General features: G+C 40.6%; 1 protein-coding gene across 2 annotated transcripts in view; it reads right to left on the bottom strand.

Annotated features, from left to right (window-relative positions):
• Positions 1-5,315: 5,315 nt before the first annotated feature.
• The window catches only part of MAP3K9 (mitogen-activated protein kinase kinase kinase 9), a 63,008-nt gene continuing 51,850 nt past the window's right edge, over positions 5,316-16,473 (bottom strand). For both annotated transcript variants that reach the window (XM_042047695.1, XM_042047694.1), the window contains one exon: positions 5,316-16,063. In XM_042047695.1, coding sequence (XP_041903629.1) covers positions 15,582-16,063 — 482 coding nt within the window. In that variant the 3' untranslated portion in view covers positions 5,316-15,581. The remainder of the gene's footprint in view (positions 16,064-16,473) is intronic.

Below are 16,473 nucleotides of genomic sequence, written 5' to 3'. Positions count from 1 at the left end.
TTGCACACCTTGCATGTTCAAACCCATGTATTTTGTCTGTCCTTTTACCTCTGAATTTATATGTCCCTCAAACTCCAGCTTGATGCCAGGACCTAGATGAATACACCTTGTTTGTGCCTATCACTGAACAAATATATGGAACAGCCACTGAGCTGTATTAAAAGTCAAAGGTAGGGACCCAACTATAAGTGAGGATAAATGAGGTCTTTGAGGGACAGGAGACTGGTGTCAGACTGACACAGAGCAGAATGCCAAGAATTTGTGCACTTCTGACTCACCTCTGGCTAGAGAAGGGTGATTAAGATAAGGGCTCTGCTCCAAACATTTCTGGACAAGTTCTTCTGCTTTTCTGCTCCCCTGCCAGAATTGAAAAGACACATCCACCAGGTACCCGGGTATAAGGGTAGACACAAGTTGTTTCCACAGAACATTCCCAGCTGCCAACAGAGAGGTTTGCCTCCCCATATGCACAGTCATCCCAGGACACAAAACCAAACAGCTTCTGTTTTAACTACCTATCAAGAGACACATTCAACTATCATCTCAGTCAATTTAGCAAATGTTTGCCTTAGATAAAACAAAACTGAAGAAAGGTGAGAGCCTTGTGTAATCTAAATCACATTTACTCCCACACACAGAATAAATAAAAAAATCTTTTCTATTGTGCACTGCAGCCTATGGAGAAGTACGTATTTAATAAACATCCCCATTCTAAAACCAGTTAAAGAAGGGGTGTAATGAGCCATATAGGAAACACATTGGGAAGATGAATCCAAGTGCTCAGTCAGTTCTAAGGTCTCCTAGCTTCAGTCTGGCTTTCCTATGGCAGATCACAGCAGTCAATATCAGCAAAGTGAAGCAGACCCGCTGGCAAAGAAAATGGCTGGCTGAGTTACAGGATTAGGCCCGTGGCACTTAAAGTAAGGGTTGGCATAGTGCTTCAGTCACAAGAGAGAGGCTGATGGCAATACTGCTTAGGGGCAATTCCTCTCAGCTGGTGTTATTTAGATTACGTAGAGGCAACATCCTGATGCACACCAAAACCTTTGGAGAAGCCTAAGTTTACAAAGGGTCTGACACAAGGTTAAGACTGCTTGTCTGAGATGGAGCCCAAGGTCATAAGAGCTGCATCAAAATAAGGCAGTCTGGATGTGCCACACAGCCTGAGCGGAATCTTTTGTGGTATGAGACAAAACAGGAGTTGCACAGAGCTGGTCAGGCCCCCAGATTTCCCTTAGCCACATGGTCCCAAAGCTCTGTTCTTAGCTTGTGTGCAGGCTTGCTAACTGTTAACCACCCACTGCATGGTTTAGATGAGGAAAGGAAAACAGTTTCCAACACTCTTAGCTGTTGCTTATGCAATACTTAACATTATTGTTGCTCAAAGGCTCTCATAGAAGCTCTTGCTTGGCCCTCCCTAGTCCCAAAAGCCCTGTTGTTCCTGAGAGATATTAGGTAGCACTTACATCTTCAAGACTGTGCAGATTCAAGTCCAGAAAGGACTTAAGCTTAAGTAGCAGGTTATTACAAAAAATTCCTACACTCCACCAGACATTTTCAGTTATGTGCTGTCCAACAACAATTTTTAAAAAATCTGTTCCATCTTTTAGTTGGATGGGAAAGAATTTGTGATTGAGACTTAGACATCTGTTTTTCTGATAGCTGTGTAAGTTGAGGAACCCTGAAGACTAAATGGCTGTGATACCATTTCAAAATTAAGAACTGAAAATACTGATTGCTCAGCCATGTCTTTAGGCAGGGGGACAGTGATAGACATTGCTTGAAATAGTACTGCTGAAAGGTATGTGTATAACTGGTGAGGAAAAAGTGCCCTATCATGCATGTAATTTGTAATAACCAGTGCATGCAAAGGGAAAAATACTTCAGGCTAACCCAGAAAAGATGACATGTGGATGCAAGAAGTGAGGTCCTAATGTCAGAACTGCATGCAGGTGAGAAATCAGTTGGCAAATATGGTTATGACAGATTGCTCCAGAGACAGCTATGTGATTGCAGAAAAGGAGATTGGATGATAAAGACAGAAAACTGTATGGAGGAGGAGAAGGCCAGCAGAGAATCTCAGCTGTTTGTTCTGAAGATACAAAGCACTGAGGCTGCAGGAGCTGCTTCTCTCACCAGACTCAGCAAAAGCTGAGGTTCTGAAACCCCCAGTGGTGATGAAATCTGCTCATTCTCTAACTGCACTGGATTACAATGCTAAACTTCAGAACTAGACTAAGATAATAATGAACTTGAATGGATTTTGCCATTGAATAGGTGTCTGCCCCACTGAGTATCCCACGGCCTCTGTAACAAGAGCCCCTTCCACAGTTTGGCTGCTTGGGCTCAAGGTCAGCTCAGATATAGCTGCTGGCTGTGGTTGGGACAAGAGCTATGAGAAACCTCATCACAGCCTCCTCCCTTCACCAAGTAGCCACATTCTCCTTGCCTCGGCTAAATTATGATTATGCCTACACCTGCCCAGTACCTTGCTCACCCAGGCCCCTTTCTGCCTTCCTAGCTTGACCGTGGACCTGTCTTATCCCTGCAGACTTGCCTGATGATCACTGTGACTGGCCCCGGTTACTGTCACTTGACCTGCTCTGCTTGCCTTGCTCAGGTACCCTGGGACTGTATCCATGAGGCTGCTGCCCTTCTGTCACCCTTTTTCTCCAGTTCATCTTCCCTTACAGAGCAGCTCCAATCACAAATCACTATCAACAAGAAATTCTCCTTTAGAATGCACAAGCTTAGAAGACCATCTTACCTCTAACTAAGGCCTACAAGATCCAGGGGTACCTGTACAAAAGTAAATATAGCCAGATGCAGTTGCAGGAAGATCACCAAAAGCAAAAATGCCTGACTGCTGCAAAAATAGTAAACTCTTTGGACAATGAGCAGTTCTCCAACTACTGCCTCAGGGCCCCATTGGAGAACATGATGGTGTAAGATGTTCACATCCATGAGAGCTGGTTCTTTTAATGCTGGCTGCAATCTGTGACAGGTAACCCCATCTGTGCTTTAAAAAAAAAAAATTCAAACCTGTAATTTGTTATAAAGTTAAGATACTACAGCATGATTTGGGGAGAAAAGAATAAATTTCAGAGCAAATTTTGCAGGCATGAAGTGTACAGACTTTGGTTATATTTAGTAAAGCAATTATGGTTCTACTTTGTGTTGGAGTGCTATCAGTTGATCCTGCCTCTTTTCATTCCACTCAGATTTGTTCATTGTTAAATTAATGAGGACTTAACGGAAAGTAAATCACATGCCATTTAATAAGATTTCAGATGAAGTAGCAAAGAACCACAAAGCATGTTGAAGTCTACTTGAAAACCCCAGAGCTTTGTTCATCCTTCGTCACAATTATTTCCTTTCCCTGCCAAAGCAAACTGCAGTGTCCATTGTGCCCAAGCATGAAGACAAAGCTTGTTAATCCTTGTTGAGATACTCTGACGTTTGTTATTGTCATGTTCACTCCAGATTTTTTTCTAAAGCTTAGTGTCCTTGAGCCTGATAGCAATATGCCTACAAACTTTTCATGTTACATTTAAATAAGGTCTTGTTAAGCCTAGCTTTAGTAGGACATCTTCTCCCTTTCCTTCCATGTCAGAAGGACCAAAAATATAAAAATTTCACTAGAAACAGCAGATTAATTAATCAAATAATATGACCTGCATGATATAGAAAAGCCTCCCTTCTTTTCCCTTAATCTGCACAGCCTTGGAAGGCTACTAGAAGTTTTATCAAGGTGTACTATGAACTTTCAGAGCACCACTTGCATTTACTATTTCAGCATGTGCCATCTGAGGAACATAATGTAATAAATGGTGGTTTCCTCACCTGAGCACATTCATAGCTAAAGGCCACATACAATTTGCACTGTAGAACTTGTACACCCAACCCTTGCCTACACATCAACCAATGAAAAACTAAAGTTGCTCAGCCTAAAGCATCTCGTGGTGTGTTTGTTCTGCATCCATGCTGACCCTGCCAGCTTTCATTTAAGATGCTCCTTCTCTTCTAGAAGTGGTTAGATTCCCCTGCTTAGAAGACTGCTATTTTATTTTTCTGTTCTGCCCCAGTGCTTTGTGCTCCTGCCATGTTCTGCAGAGGCTGCAGTTGCTGGCAGAAATGGAAGTGCCATGATGCATGTAGACTTCTGTTGCTGATGAGGCCAGCTTGAACATTAGGGTAACCTTGTCATTGTGACAGGTGAGTAAATTCACCTAGAAAATCTGATTCTTTTAGGACATAATGCTACTTTGCAGAACATTACAGGAGGTAGAAATATTTGTTTTAATTTTACAGTCTGGATCTGGGGAGGAGTGGAAAAGTAGTTTGGAAGACAAAACACTGTAAGACACCTTTTGTTAAAACAAGTGAAAAAGCAATTCATTTTGCATGCTATTATTTCCAACAAACTTAACTGACGGTCTGTTCACTCTCCTCCCAGTTTATCACAAAACACAGCACTACAGCACTTTGAATGGAATATATGACTAAAGGTAGCCTACCTATGCATTGTTCAGTCTCCGTATCTGTTGGAATGGTGAAGGATTTCCTGCATGCACCTGCATTAGAAAAAATTTTTTTCAAAGGAAATTATGAAATACAAGTTCCTGTAGTGCATAGTCCTTCATCACATTTCTTAAAGCAGAAAAATGTGAAATGATGGATTTGTGGCAGAGAAGAGCAAAAGTATAACCTAGGATTCAAAAACATGACCTAGGAATCAAAACCATGTTGTTCTGGCTTTCACACTGACAGCAGACAAAAACAGCTTGGAAAGATCCTTGTTCATGTAACTGTGTCTCATGGAATGATGTGGCAGGGACAAAGGCACAGCATCACAAGTGAATCTAAACCATCTGTTAAATGTCATCATGCACAAAACATGTTACTTCATAAGCTCCAGATCCAGGCATTTAGATTCATATTCTAGCTGGCATATCAAATAAAGAGTAGAAAAACCTCAAGCTAACAGAACAGAAATATTAGCCTTAATAAAAATGGTATGCAATTAATTCCTTGGTTCAGAGAAAAGCCAGAAGGGGCTTAGCAGACAGACACTGTGTGCCAAGACCTGTACTAAACTGTCTGATGTTTTGCAAAAGCATTTCAAAAGCCCTGTGGAGGACCCAGAGCTGGAATAGCTGATCACAACTGAGAGACCTAGTAAAGAAAAATAAACTTCTTGTTGCACTGGGAAAAATTCTGAAATCCTCAGAGCAAGGTGATGCCACTGTTATTCTAAATATCTGCTTAAAATTATTTGGAGCACAAACCCAAGAACTCAAGGCCTAAAGACAATCTACTTTTATAACAGTTTTATTCAAGTCTGTGTGCTCTAGTGTTGAGACAAGGCCTAGATCAGCATTACACTGTAATACAATAATTTTAGCCATTGAACCAAGCCTGCTTGGCATCCTTGGTTTACAATTTACAGTACATCCAAAAAAAGAGCAAAAAGAAAAGAAATCCCAAAACGTCAACAACTTTCATTAGCTCTTTGCTTCACTTAAATATTGTTCTAGAACATAAAATAATTTAATACAAAAAGAACTGTAATCCAAATACACATAATACATTGACACAGAACAGAGGAAAGATACAGTAGATTATGCACAAGAGTATTCAGTTGATGTGTTACCTACAGTGAAACAAACTGGACATTAATATAATTTAACTATTTAAGCCCAAGAGGGTCAGAGGCAACTAGTCCAGGTCACAAATAAAGCTTTTCAAAAAATAATGCAATCTTCTTTTCCTCTAAGCTTACTGCTGTACAGAAGTTAAAGGAAGGCTCCAATGAATCACTTTATTTGACAACATTTCATCACACAAACAAGAAAAACTTGGTGGCCTCTGTTATTTTACTCAATTCTGGGGTACAGTGCCATTTGGTAATGTAACTGCTTCATTGCAGGTTCTTCGGGCAAAACATACCTTCAGGCGCTACCTTCCATAGCAACGGACTTCTGAACACCATGAACGGAAGAGAAGACATACAGAGGTCTCCAAAACCAGACTGAAATACTTGAGCTGTAAGATGAATCCCAGTCCTACAGAGTTTGGAGTTCCTAATGAAGTACCCAATACCCTCCACACAGTGATTTCAACATAAGCAGGAACCATCCCATATCTCAAAGGATCAGACATGGGGGCATGATCTTACACTAGAGAAATCTACTCACCTGGTTATTCAGATTTACAACATTGTACCTAGGAAAGTCAGGTCACCGATTTTTGCATCTGGCTTGAAATAGAAGCAGGAGCAGATCCACAATTAATAAGGCAAAAGAAAGAAGTAGCTTATAAAAAGAGGGAGGAAATACATTCTCTGGCTAAGAAATTCTTGGACTTTCAAAGCCACAGAAGAGACATTGTTAAAAGCACAGGTATTTTCCCTGATTTTTCCACCACTGTTGCCTGCCCATTCCATATAAGCATCTCAAACCAGGCAAAATATCTCACGTATTTCCAGCTTGTCCTGAATTTATGACAATGAAATCATAATATAGCAGCACAAAGTGCTGTGCTGACAGCTGACAGGCAAGAATCCTAGAACTCTAGTCAAAGTGGCGGACGTTGATCACTGCTGAACTTGTCAGGTCTATCCACCAGCCTGGAGGAATGCATTTGTAAAATAAGAAACACCTGAGAACAGGCCTCAGGTTAAACTGCCATTTGCACACACACAGCCTCCAGTCACCACTTACTGCCTCTTTACAGCTAGCAATCTGCTAATGCAGTTGTTGCTCTTTCACCCCAGGTCAGAAAACATTCTCAAAGCTTACCCTGCTTATGGTTAGAAGTAGCAGTCAAATAGGCATGGCATGTGCAGTCATGGAAAGGCCACAAGAGTCAGCAATCAAACCAAAGCATTTACCCAGCGGCTTGTTGAGGAACTTTCTCCTCAGGTTAATTGACTCTTTCCTCTGACAATCAAAGTAAAGAGCCTGGTCCTTCACAATCAGTCTCTGCATGACAATCCCCCAATTCAGATTAAAAGAGCTTTGCTCAATTGGGGTCTTGTGCATTTTGACCCACAAATACATTCCACTGACTTCAGTGATGTTTAAGTATGTGATGAAGAGCTTTCTGAATTGAGGCCTCTTCCCTTTTAACTTGAAAGTTAATTACCCTAAATACAAACTTTTATTACCAGATGTTCTTGGGTTTATGTGGTATTTGTAACTGCCAAGCATGAAGGGCACCAGTGCCTTTAGGTGGATCTAGGTAAATTCTGCAGTACCAACCCAGCCATCCTCCTAAGATATCTATGCTACAAAAAAATGGATCCTACTCTCTGCCAAGAGCACTGGCCAAATTCAACCAGTTCAACTGGCAAACACTCCTAAGTACGTTTTTTTACTTACTTTTTTTTCCTGTGGCTATATTCTTTACAGTCTAGGGTATCTGGATGTTATAGTTGTCAAGACAACCTTTAAATTAGAGCAAAAGAAGAACTGATGGAGCAACAACTGCTCGAGATGCAGTGTGAAAAGTCAGCTCAGAGATACTAGCTGCTCTGTTCAGATACAAATGCTAACCCTGTTGACACTGTAAGAGCTGCTCAATAAAGCATGCAAGACACAAGAACAAGCCTACTATGAATATGTGGTCAATCAGTGGAGGGTGACAACTGATTTTGTGACATTGACTGGGCCTGGGAGAAAACAAATTACCCAAGTTGAGAAGTGGCCACATTCCCAAATTCCAGCAGAACTCAAGGAAGCAGCTCTGTTCGCCTCCAGATATAGTTAAGACTCAAGAAGCTCAGTGTTCAACTGAGGTATGCCAAACAGTAACCAGAGGCCAGGTTTGTTCTGAAACTTAATTGCTGTTAGCAGCATTCTTGAAAAACACCAGCACGTCTTCCTGCGCCATTATAACCTCTACAGCTAAGACCACAAAATACAGAAGATCAGGACATGGCTAGAGCAATGTTTCTTCTCTCTCAGACCCATATGCCTCTCCAAGACAAGGAGGCCAGCTTTATCCAACCTCAACATCTGTTCTTGAGAAAATGCTCAATCAAAACGATGAAGGTAGAATGGGAGACAGTGTTAATCAGTCAGAAATAGCATATATAAAATGCATTATTCTGGTCTTAATGTTGGGCTTTCAGTCACACTGTACACAATGTAGATTCTCACTAGCTATCCCGGCAACTAAAATTTGAACATGGACAAGATCCTAGAGATGTACTTCTGAGTAATGAAGGGCCTTCCCCCTACCTCCCTCCATGATTGTTTTTCAAATTGCTTATTTTAAGCAAATACAACTTTGGCATTGCTCCTGCAGATTAGTTCTAAGCCCCCTTTTTCTAGCTGTGCATCCGTCTGACCCATCAGCTACAGACCTAACAGTAGCCCACTTCAAGCTGGGTTAATAAATCCACTACACTGCACACTAAAAATGTGTCATAGTTCCTTAATGTTAGTTCTATTGGGCTGCCTGCACATTATTAGCATTCAGATACAGGAAGGACTGTATTAGGAGCTGATACACTAGGAAAACAATACTGCAAATGCAGGAAAACAATCAGGATTGTGTATAGCTCCACTTTAAGAGCACATGAGAATATTATTTTTTAAAAAAAAATCTGTTTTGAAAAAAGAGACTATCACTTTTAAAAGCAGTAGTGACCAATATGAAATCATCACCTTTTTGTCTATGGACAATCAACTCTTCCACAGGTTAGAAACCATCAAGAAAAATGCCCCGCTTTGTCCTTTATTGTTTATTTTGGAGACAAATATCCAAAGCAAGTATAATCTTCACTTAATAAGCTGGTTTTACTTTTCCATCAGGAATTTGCATGTGAAAAGCCAAATACAAGTTTGCCTCTGCCTTCCCATCTCATTCCAAGCTTAAGTGCTTACTTAGAGCAATTCTTACCAAAACTTAGACTTTCTTTCCATTCTATCTCGACAAATGAGGTAGTTCAGGGTAAAACAAACCAAACCAATCAGAAACTGGGTAAGTTGGATGGGGCTTTGAGTAACCTGATCTACTGGAAGGTGTCCCTGCCCATAGCAGGGGAACTGGAACTAGATGACCTTTAAGGTCCCTTCCAACCCAAACCATTCTATCAAACTAAGTAAATGTACATTCCTCAGATTCTTCATTAGGACCCAGCTTACCGATGATGCCAACAGTTTACCAAGTAGCTAGTATTCCTCTGTCCTCTGACTTACATTAAGAAGGATAATTTCACTCTGTTATTTCCTGACAACCCCCGCTTCCACTTCACCCACTTGTATCTTATGCTTTTAGCTTAGAAATCTTTTAGGCCAAAGGATGCCTGAAACGTGTATGGTTTTCTGCCTTACACTTGTTACTGTGGCAACAAGAATAAATAACCAACAAAGATGGGATGGGGCCAAAACCCTAATGGAGAGATAGGGAGAGGCAGTGATAGTGCAGGGTTCAACACAGGGGTGTAAATGGGAGGACATGAAATGTTTCCTGTGATGGTATTTGGCCTGATCTGCGGAGAACACAGTACTGAAAGCTACAGCTAGGAGGTCCCTCCAAAAAACCAACCTCAGGCCCCAGCAAGGAGACGTGCTGAGATGGAAGGCACCTCAGAATACAGGATGCACCTAACACATACATATATATATTTGAGAGGCCTAAAAACCAAACCAAAAATAAACAATATCCCCAAAGAAACAGAAAACCAACAAACAAAACCACGGAGTTCAAGAAGCCATTCTCAGTAGGAAAATGTTCCTGATCAGGAAAAGGAAGATTTTTCCCTTGTGTACAAAAGGAGATAAAACGTATTTCTTGTATACAAGCACTGATGAAGTGCTGAAGATTTTCCAGTTGCAAAAAACGGGAGATCCTTGTTAGAAATGAACAATAATAATTCCTGTAGCTACATCAGACCCACTACCCAGTCACCAATGGGAAGTTACTTGTTCATCAAGCACACACCTCTTAGCCTGGGAGTGACTACTTTCAACATACAAAAATAAAGCTGATGTAGGTAATTTCAGAAGTTGTGTTCATCTTGGACCAGGGGCAAAACTGTTTAAAAAAGAGCACGGGAAAAAACAAAAGCAAATGCACATTTTAACTGCAGCATGACTTTCTACTAATGCATTCAATAGAGGGAGCACCAGAATAAGCCATAGATTCATTTCCATAATGCCTCATGAAACTGTGAAAGTAAGGTTAATGAGTTCTTGAGACTGTATTGTTTGTTAAACACCATTAAAAAAAAAAGAGAAAAAATTTAACCCAAAAACTGGATTGAAAATAGAGGGGAAAAAAAGCAAATTTGGTTGAAGATCCTTTCTGTCCAGCTAGCTACCATGTTACTGGCTGTGCAAACTGCCGTATTCTAACATTAAAACAGTAAACTTAATAAAAACTGTAATAAGGCATTCTTTCCTATAGATACCTTAACTATATCATCAATCAAAGGTTTACAAAGTCTGAAAGTTATGCTCTAGGACAGAGAGTCATTTTGGTTCTTGTATTTGCTGTATTTATTGCTTGCTTGCAAATATGTTTTAACATGTGTCTATCCCCTCACCTTTAATATCCAGTTTTACCCAAGTTAGTCTTAAATGAGTTCAAAACATGGAAGCTAAGAAACTGTTCTGCAGTGACAGGATACGGATCAGAAATCTTTCCAAATGTAAATGCCCTTGATTCATACAAAAAAAACCCCAAAGCCAAAAGGACTTAAATCACTCTGCAAGATCTAACCCTTCTTATTCACCACAGAGTTGGTAAGAGTTCTTAAGAGTATCTCCAAAATGCATGGAAAAGGTTAGAGAGCAATAAGCATGTTTTCCAAGAAGAAAGATTTCAAAAAACCAGAAAGAAACAAACCTATTAACATTAGCTTAAAATTACTTGCAAAAATAACAGGCTATCATTGAATTTTGGGGCATAGGAACAGGTTCGGTTCCATACATCTAATGAGACTGCAGCTCCCATATTCATCCCACAGAGATGAATAGGTTTCAAACAAAAATTAATCTCAAGATAGAAAGGTGACTCAAGGTGGGAGGTTTCCTGTCATGTTTTATTTAACAAAGCACTCCAGAGGCAGACTTTTCTTTACTTGACCATTACTGCCTCACCTTCAACCCAATGAGAGGTATCCAGTTTCGTGACATTTCAAAGTAACATCTCTACACAGTATTGTCCACAATGTCTTAAGATAACAGCATGCTAAGAAGAGGAAGGCAACTACTTCCATTCCTAGAGGTACAGACAAACACTTCATCATAAAACCATGCCAAACCAGAACAGGTCTTTTCACATCAATAACAGAAAATTCACTTTAAAAATACTCATTTTGTTAGAAAACTATTACAAAAAGAGTATTTTCACTGAGGTTCCCTGCCCCATAGTGAATATCAACCCATTGTAATAATAATCTGGAGGGAAAATATGTATAAAAAGTTACATTTGCACCTCTGAAAATGATTGAAAGGAGATTAAGACCTACTTGCTGGTAAAACAGAGCACTGTGCAGTGCGTAAGAAGCATCAGTATTAGAAAAGAATCCATAAATATTTAATCATCTTAGTTTTCACACAAAAGCTTTCTTCTCTCTACTTGTCCCACACTCAATTTCTATGAAACCAGTAAAAACGTATCCAAAAATCTGTCATTTTTTGCACTGGTTGCTGTGTCTGTGCCTTCCCCCCAATATTACAAGAACACTAAACAGGCTACAAGGATAGCAGATTTTGAAGGGCTAACAAGCTTCTTTCTATTTCCTAAATCAGCACATCAATTACATAAATTAGTTATATACTTTGCCAGCTGACTAAACAAAAATACAAATATATTTCTAAACCACAAACATTTCTCTCAGCTACAATCTCATTATTACTATCAGTTAAAAAACTGCCACTTCCTCTTTGTAAGGCCTGTAATCGAACACATTTTTCTCCATTCTTTTGTCATTGTTTTAATCTGCTCGGTGACTTCCATGTTATCTTTTTCTCATTTTCTCAGCCAAGAAAATGTGCAACTTATTCAGACATTTAGGAAACAATACATTTATTAGAATTTTTTTAAAGTAAGATTTTCACCATCTTCCTCAATAATACTACTAGAAAGGTAGGTCAGTGACCAATATTCTGACATTTTTGTTTCCCTGAAAAATGGGAATACTAGCAACCAGTAGGAAAAAAAGATTTCTTGAGCTGACGGGCTCGTACCTTCTCACTATCTAGTGGACTATAGTCGATCACTCCTTTGGAGATTTGGAGCACCTCAGCTCCCACAGTTGCAAAGGAAAAACCCCAAGAGATTAAGAAAGTAGAGAATTCAAGCCAGGATGGGACAGATGGATTTGAGAGAGGTTTTGACCTAGCTTAAACATGCACACAGACTCTGGGCCTTAGAGCACTGGCTGCAACAGCTTTTGGAGTGCATAAGGTAAAATACCTTGACAACTCTTTGTCTTGAGAGCCCTCACTCTGCCTGCCAGAGAATACCCCACCACCTACTGAAGTCAGGAGCCTTGTTTCCACAACTGACTCCTCTTGCCTGATACCTCAGGTTGGCTACTGGAAGACAGTTATGGGTGGATGCTCGAAGACTACCTCAGGTTAATTCACATGCTAGATTCAATAAAGATAACTGCACTGAAGAAGCATTAAAAAAAACCCAACCAAACAAGAACCACAAAAAAACCACACACCAACCAATATGCTTCTAACTAGTCTTTCTGGCAGCTTTGTAATAACAGTATCTAGTTTGCTAACCCTGACCTGGATCCTTGACTCTTGTCACCTGTCCTACCAAGTTATTTGATGTAGCAATGTCCACTTGGTATTAGAGAAGATGCTCTTTGGAGCAAAGTACTTCTCAAAGTTCAACTGCATACCACTTTCACCAACTGATTATATAGAAGGGGGAGAGAGGCAAGGGGGAGTTTAATACCTCATCCTCAACTTTCTTAAGCAAAAGAGGTGACAGAACAACTTGCCTTTACAGTTGTCTTTCCTGGGAACTTGACAGAAACCTTAAAAGTTCACCTGGTGATATCAACTGGCCAGCTATTAGAAAGTTCAGCAGGCTGAGTTATATCAGTATGACCTAGAAAGGTGACCTCCCACTTCATGCACGTAAATGGATTTTAAAGATTTCTGTTCAAACTGAGCTATTCCAGGTGATGCCTTTGCAGAGCAGATGATACCCCCTATGATATTTATAATTATACCTTTTGGATAGAAAACATTACATTTCAGAACAGCTAATCTAGTTTTGTTCCAGACTTTTTAAAATGCTAAGGAAGACTATTAAATAGATTATTTTAATGTTCTTCTTTTAAGTCCCTCTGACACAGCCTCTTACTGAGATTACGCTAAGGCTGATTTATAGCACAATCAAAATTAGCAATCTGTTGGATGAGTTTTATCTTTTTGCTGGTGTCTGGGTCACAAACGGAGTTTTCAGAAATGGAAAGCAAAAGGATGCTTAAGAAATCAATAATGCTAAAGGTCTAAATTTAACAAAAGAGTCAGAAATGTAAGTTTTCTTTAAGTACCCGAATCCCACATCATAATACCTTGTCTACAGTCAGCAGTCTCTCCAGCTTCAACATCTAGTGTAGCACCATTAAGGCTAGCTCTAGAGCATTCAATGGGGAGGGCAGCAGAAAGTAATTCTGCCATTATGCATTTTCCATGGAATGTGACAAACAAGTAATATGTGACAAAACAAAACATACTGTAATTGCTTGAATAAAAAGGTGCACTTGACTAATGGGAACATGCTGGTTTCAGTCCTCACACAGAACTAAAAAGCCTTACGTAAAGTTCTTCCCCACACATGCTGGTTTTTAAAATCAGGTTACAAACATCTAAACACGCAGCTTCTCTCTGCTGACAGCTGCAGGAAGTATTCGGCTCCACTGCCTTCACAACAGGACTGGACTGCCCCAACAGGCCAAGCACTGCATTGGCAGCACCGTCAAATGAATTATTTGCAACCAAATATCAGCAGCTTAGCAAAACGATCGCAGATCTGTACAAAAACAATGAACAGACATGCTGTACCCTGCAATAAAGCAGACTACTCTATTACACTCAAATAAAGGCCACATCCCTTATATATAATGCCAAATTTGGGGAAGACTGAAGCTCTCTTTACAGCCAGTAAGACATAACTGCAGTGGCACAGACACACTTTAAGTCTTTGTACAGAAAACACTGAGCCACAGGCACACACTATTTGTGTGACTTCCTCCTTTCAGACAGGGGTCTCTTCTTGCTCCAGATCTAGGAGTGTTTTACATATTTGAACAAGAATAAAGTTTTACATGTCTATAGTGCCTTTCACTCAAAGATCTCAAAGGACTTTATACCTATGACATACGTCCCAACCCCTCCCCTTGTGAGGTAGGTATTATTCCTATTATTTACAGATGGGGAAATTCAGGCACAGAGGTTACATTATTTGCCCAGGGTAACACAGTGAGTCAGTGACAAAATAAAACAGAATCCAGATGTTCTGATTCCTGTTTGCACAATCCAACTACTAGCAAGCCTCATTTTCAAAACAGCCTTAAACAAGTACCAGTGTGCATAAGAACAGTCTTGGGTTTCATGGGTCACTCCTAAAAGGCGTAACAAAGGAGAAAAAAAATAGAAAGAAAAAAATATGGAAACACGTAACTTCTGCAAGCCAACACATCTTTAAAGAAAGTTTCTGCTAACTCCCCTCTCAAAGCTGAGGCAACTTGACTATGAGCCTGAGAAACAGGGTGGGGAAAAAAAGAGACTGATGGAACAAAAGTCTGAAACAAGAACAAGCTCAACAGCCATACCATAAGCTTTCATCTTGAAAGCCCAGGGTCATAAAAAAAATAGGGCTGACAGGGACCTCAAGAGACCACTGAAGTTCATCCAACCTACCTTGAAGTCAGGATCAACTACATCTACTTGTTTCCAATGGTGTGGTTCACCTGCTCTCAAAGACCTCCACCAGCGGAGATGCCATGCCCTTCCCCTGCCATCTGTTCCACCTTACGCTACCACATGAGCAAAAGAGAATGAAGAAGTCTTAAGATAGCTACTTCTGCTCTTTCAGTGGGGGTATGATGATTCCCAGGCCTGTCTAATGATCTGAATGTATTTCAGAGAAGGTAGTCTCCAGATATTTATTTGTTTCTGTTCTGGATTCCTTGGGAAAACATCAAACACTGATGTCTGCTGTAGTGTAATATTTGAGTTTTGAAAATACTGATTAATACCATGATAGAGACCAATATACTTACTGCAAGTGCCAAATTCTACAAGGTCATTAACAAAAGGCTTTGATATGATAATTTTAGCTCATTGCAGATTCAAACTGCAGTAACAGGGCAGGGAAGACTACAGAAAAACCCCACAGCAAAAGTCAGCAGCTCAGAGTTGCCAAGTTTCACCCAAATGCAGACAAAAATCAGGCAGCTGACAACACATCTTCAGCAGAGACAGCACCATATGATCTCTGTAGCATCCCTCCATCTCATCTGTCTTCAAAGTGCATTCTCAGTGCAAAAAGTAGGATTGAATTTAGAGGGGCTCACTGTCCCCAGTGGTTTCATATTAAGACCAGAATTCTTGCTTGAGTTCATATGCTGCAGCTTTGTGTGTGTTAAGTTCACTTCTGCATAGCGGAATGGTGCTGTCCTGGCTCTGCCCCTCAGCATCTATGTCCAACAGTGTCCGCTCCTCTACAGGAGGACCCACCTGGAAAGGAAGCAGTGCAGGCAGTCCAGGTCTCTCTTCTACAGTGCTGCTGCTACTAGCAAAACAAGAGTCCAGATTGCTTGGAGTATCAGTACTTGAACTGTTGGCAGAAGATTCACCCTTGGCATTGCTGGGCGACACAAACCACCAGGGATCAAGCCGCTGCCGACTGGCTGCAGGACGTGGCCGGGGCAGGAACTCCAATGTCTTGGGTCTTTCCAGCGTGGGATCCTGCTGTGCATTCCATCGTCTCGGGGTTGGAGGAAAAACAAGGTTGGGGTCTGGCAGGCGAGGGACCTCACTTGGATCTTTGCTTGGACTAGGTGTTTTTAATACACCTATCCAAAACAGACAACGTAAGAGAAGAGGGAAACACGTTAGATGGCAATGCTAAGTGGTTCCTACAGATCTTAGTTCACTTTATGTACAGTGCATTTTCAAAGCAGAAAGCCTCCATTCAGAATCTACAAACTCCGTATCTTCAAGATTATGGCAATCTGAAGTGACTGGCTTCTTTACCCCTACCCTGTTCTTAACACATTTCAAGACACCTGTTTCACTGACCTGGAACAAGCATCAGGTTTTGATCATTCTCTCATGTGTTTTCTTCAATTTTCAGACTGGAGAGCATGGATTTGACCTCCTAACAGAGGAGTGGACTCTCCAAGTCCTTTGGAGGGCACACTACCCACTAACAGCTTGAATGGATCAGGGAGACACTTGCACAGCAAGATACATGACACCTGTT

This window comes from Corvus kubaryi, unplaced genomic scaffold (assembly GCF_017639235.1).
Source record: "Corvus kubaryi isolate FWS band 111438036 unplaced genomic scaffold, C.kubaryi_AGA036_p1.0 66, whole genome shotgun sequence".
Taxonomy (NCBI): domain Eukaryota; kingdom Metazoa; phylum Chordata; class Aves; order Passeriformes; family Corvidae; genus Corvus; species Corvus kubaryi.
This window is presented reverse-complemented; position numbering and strand designations above follow the sequence as displayed.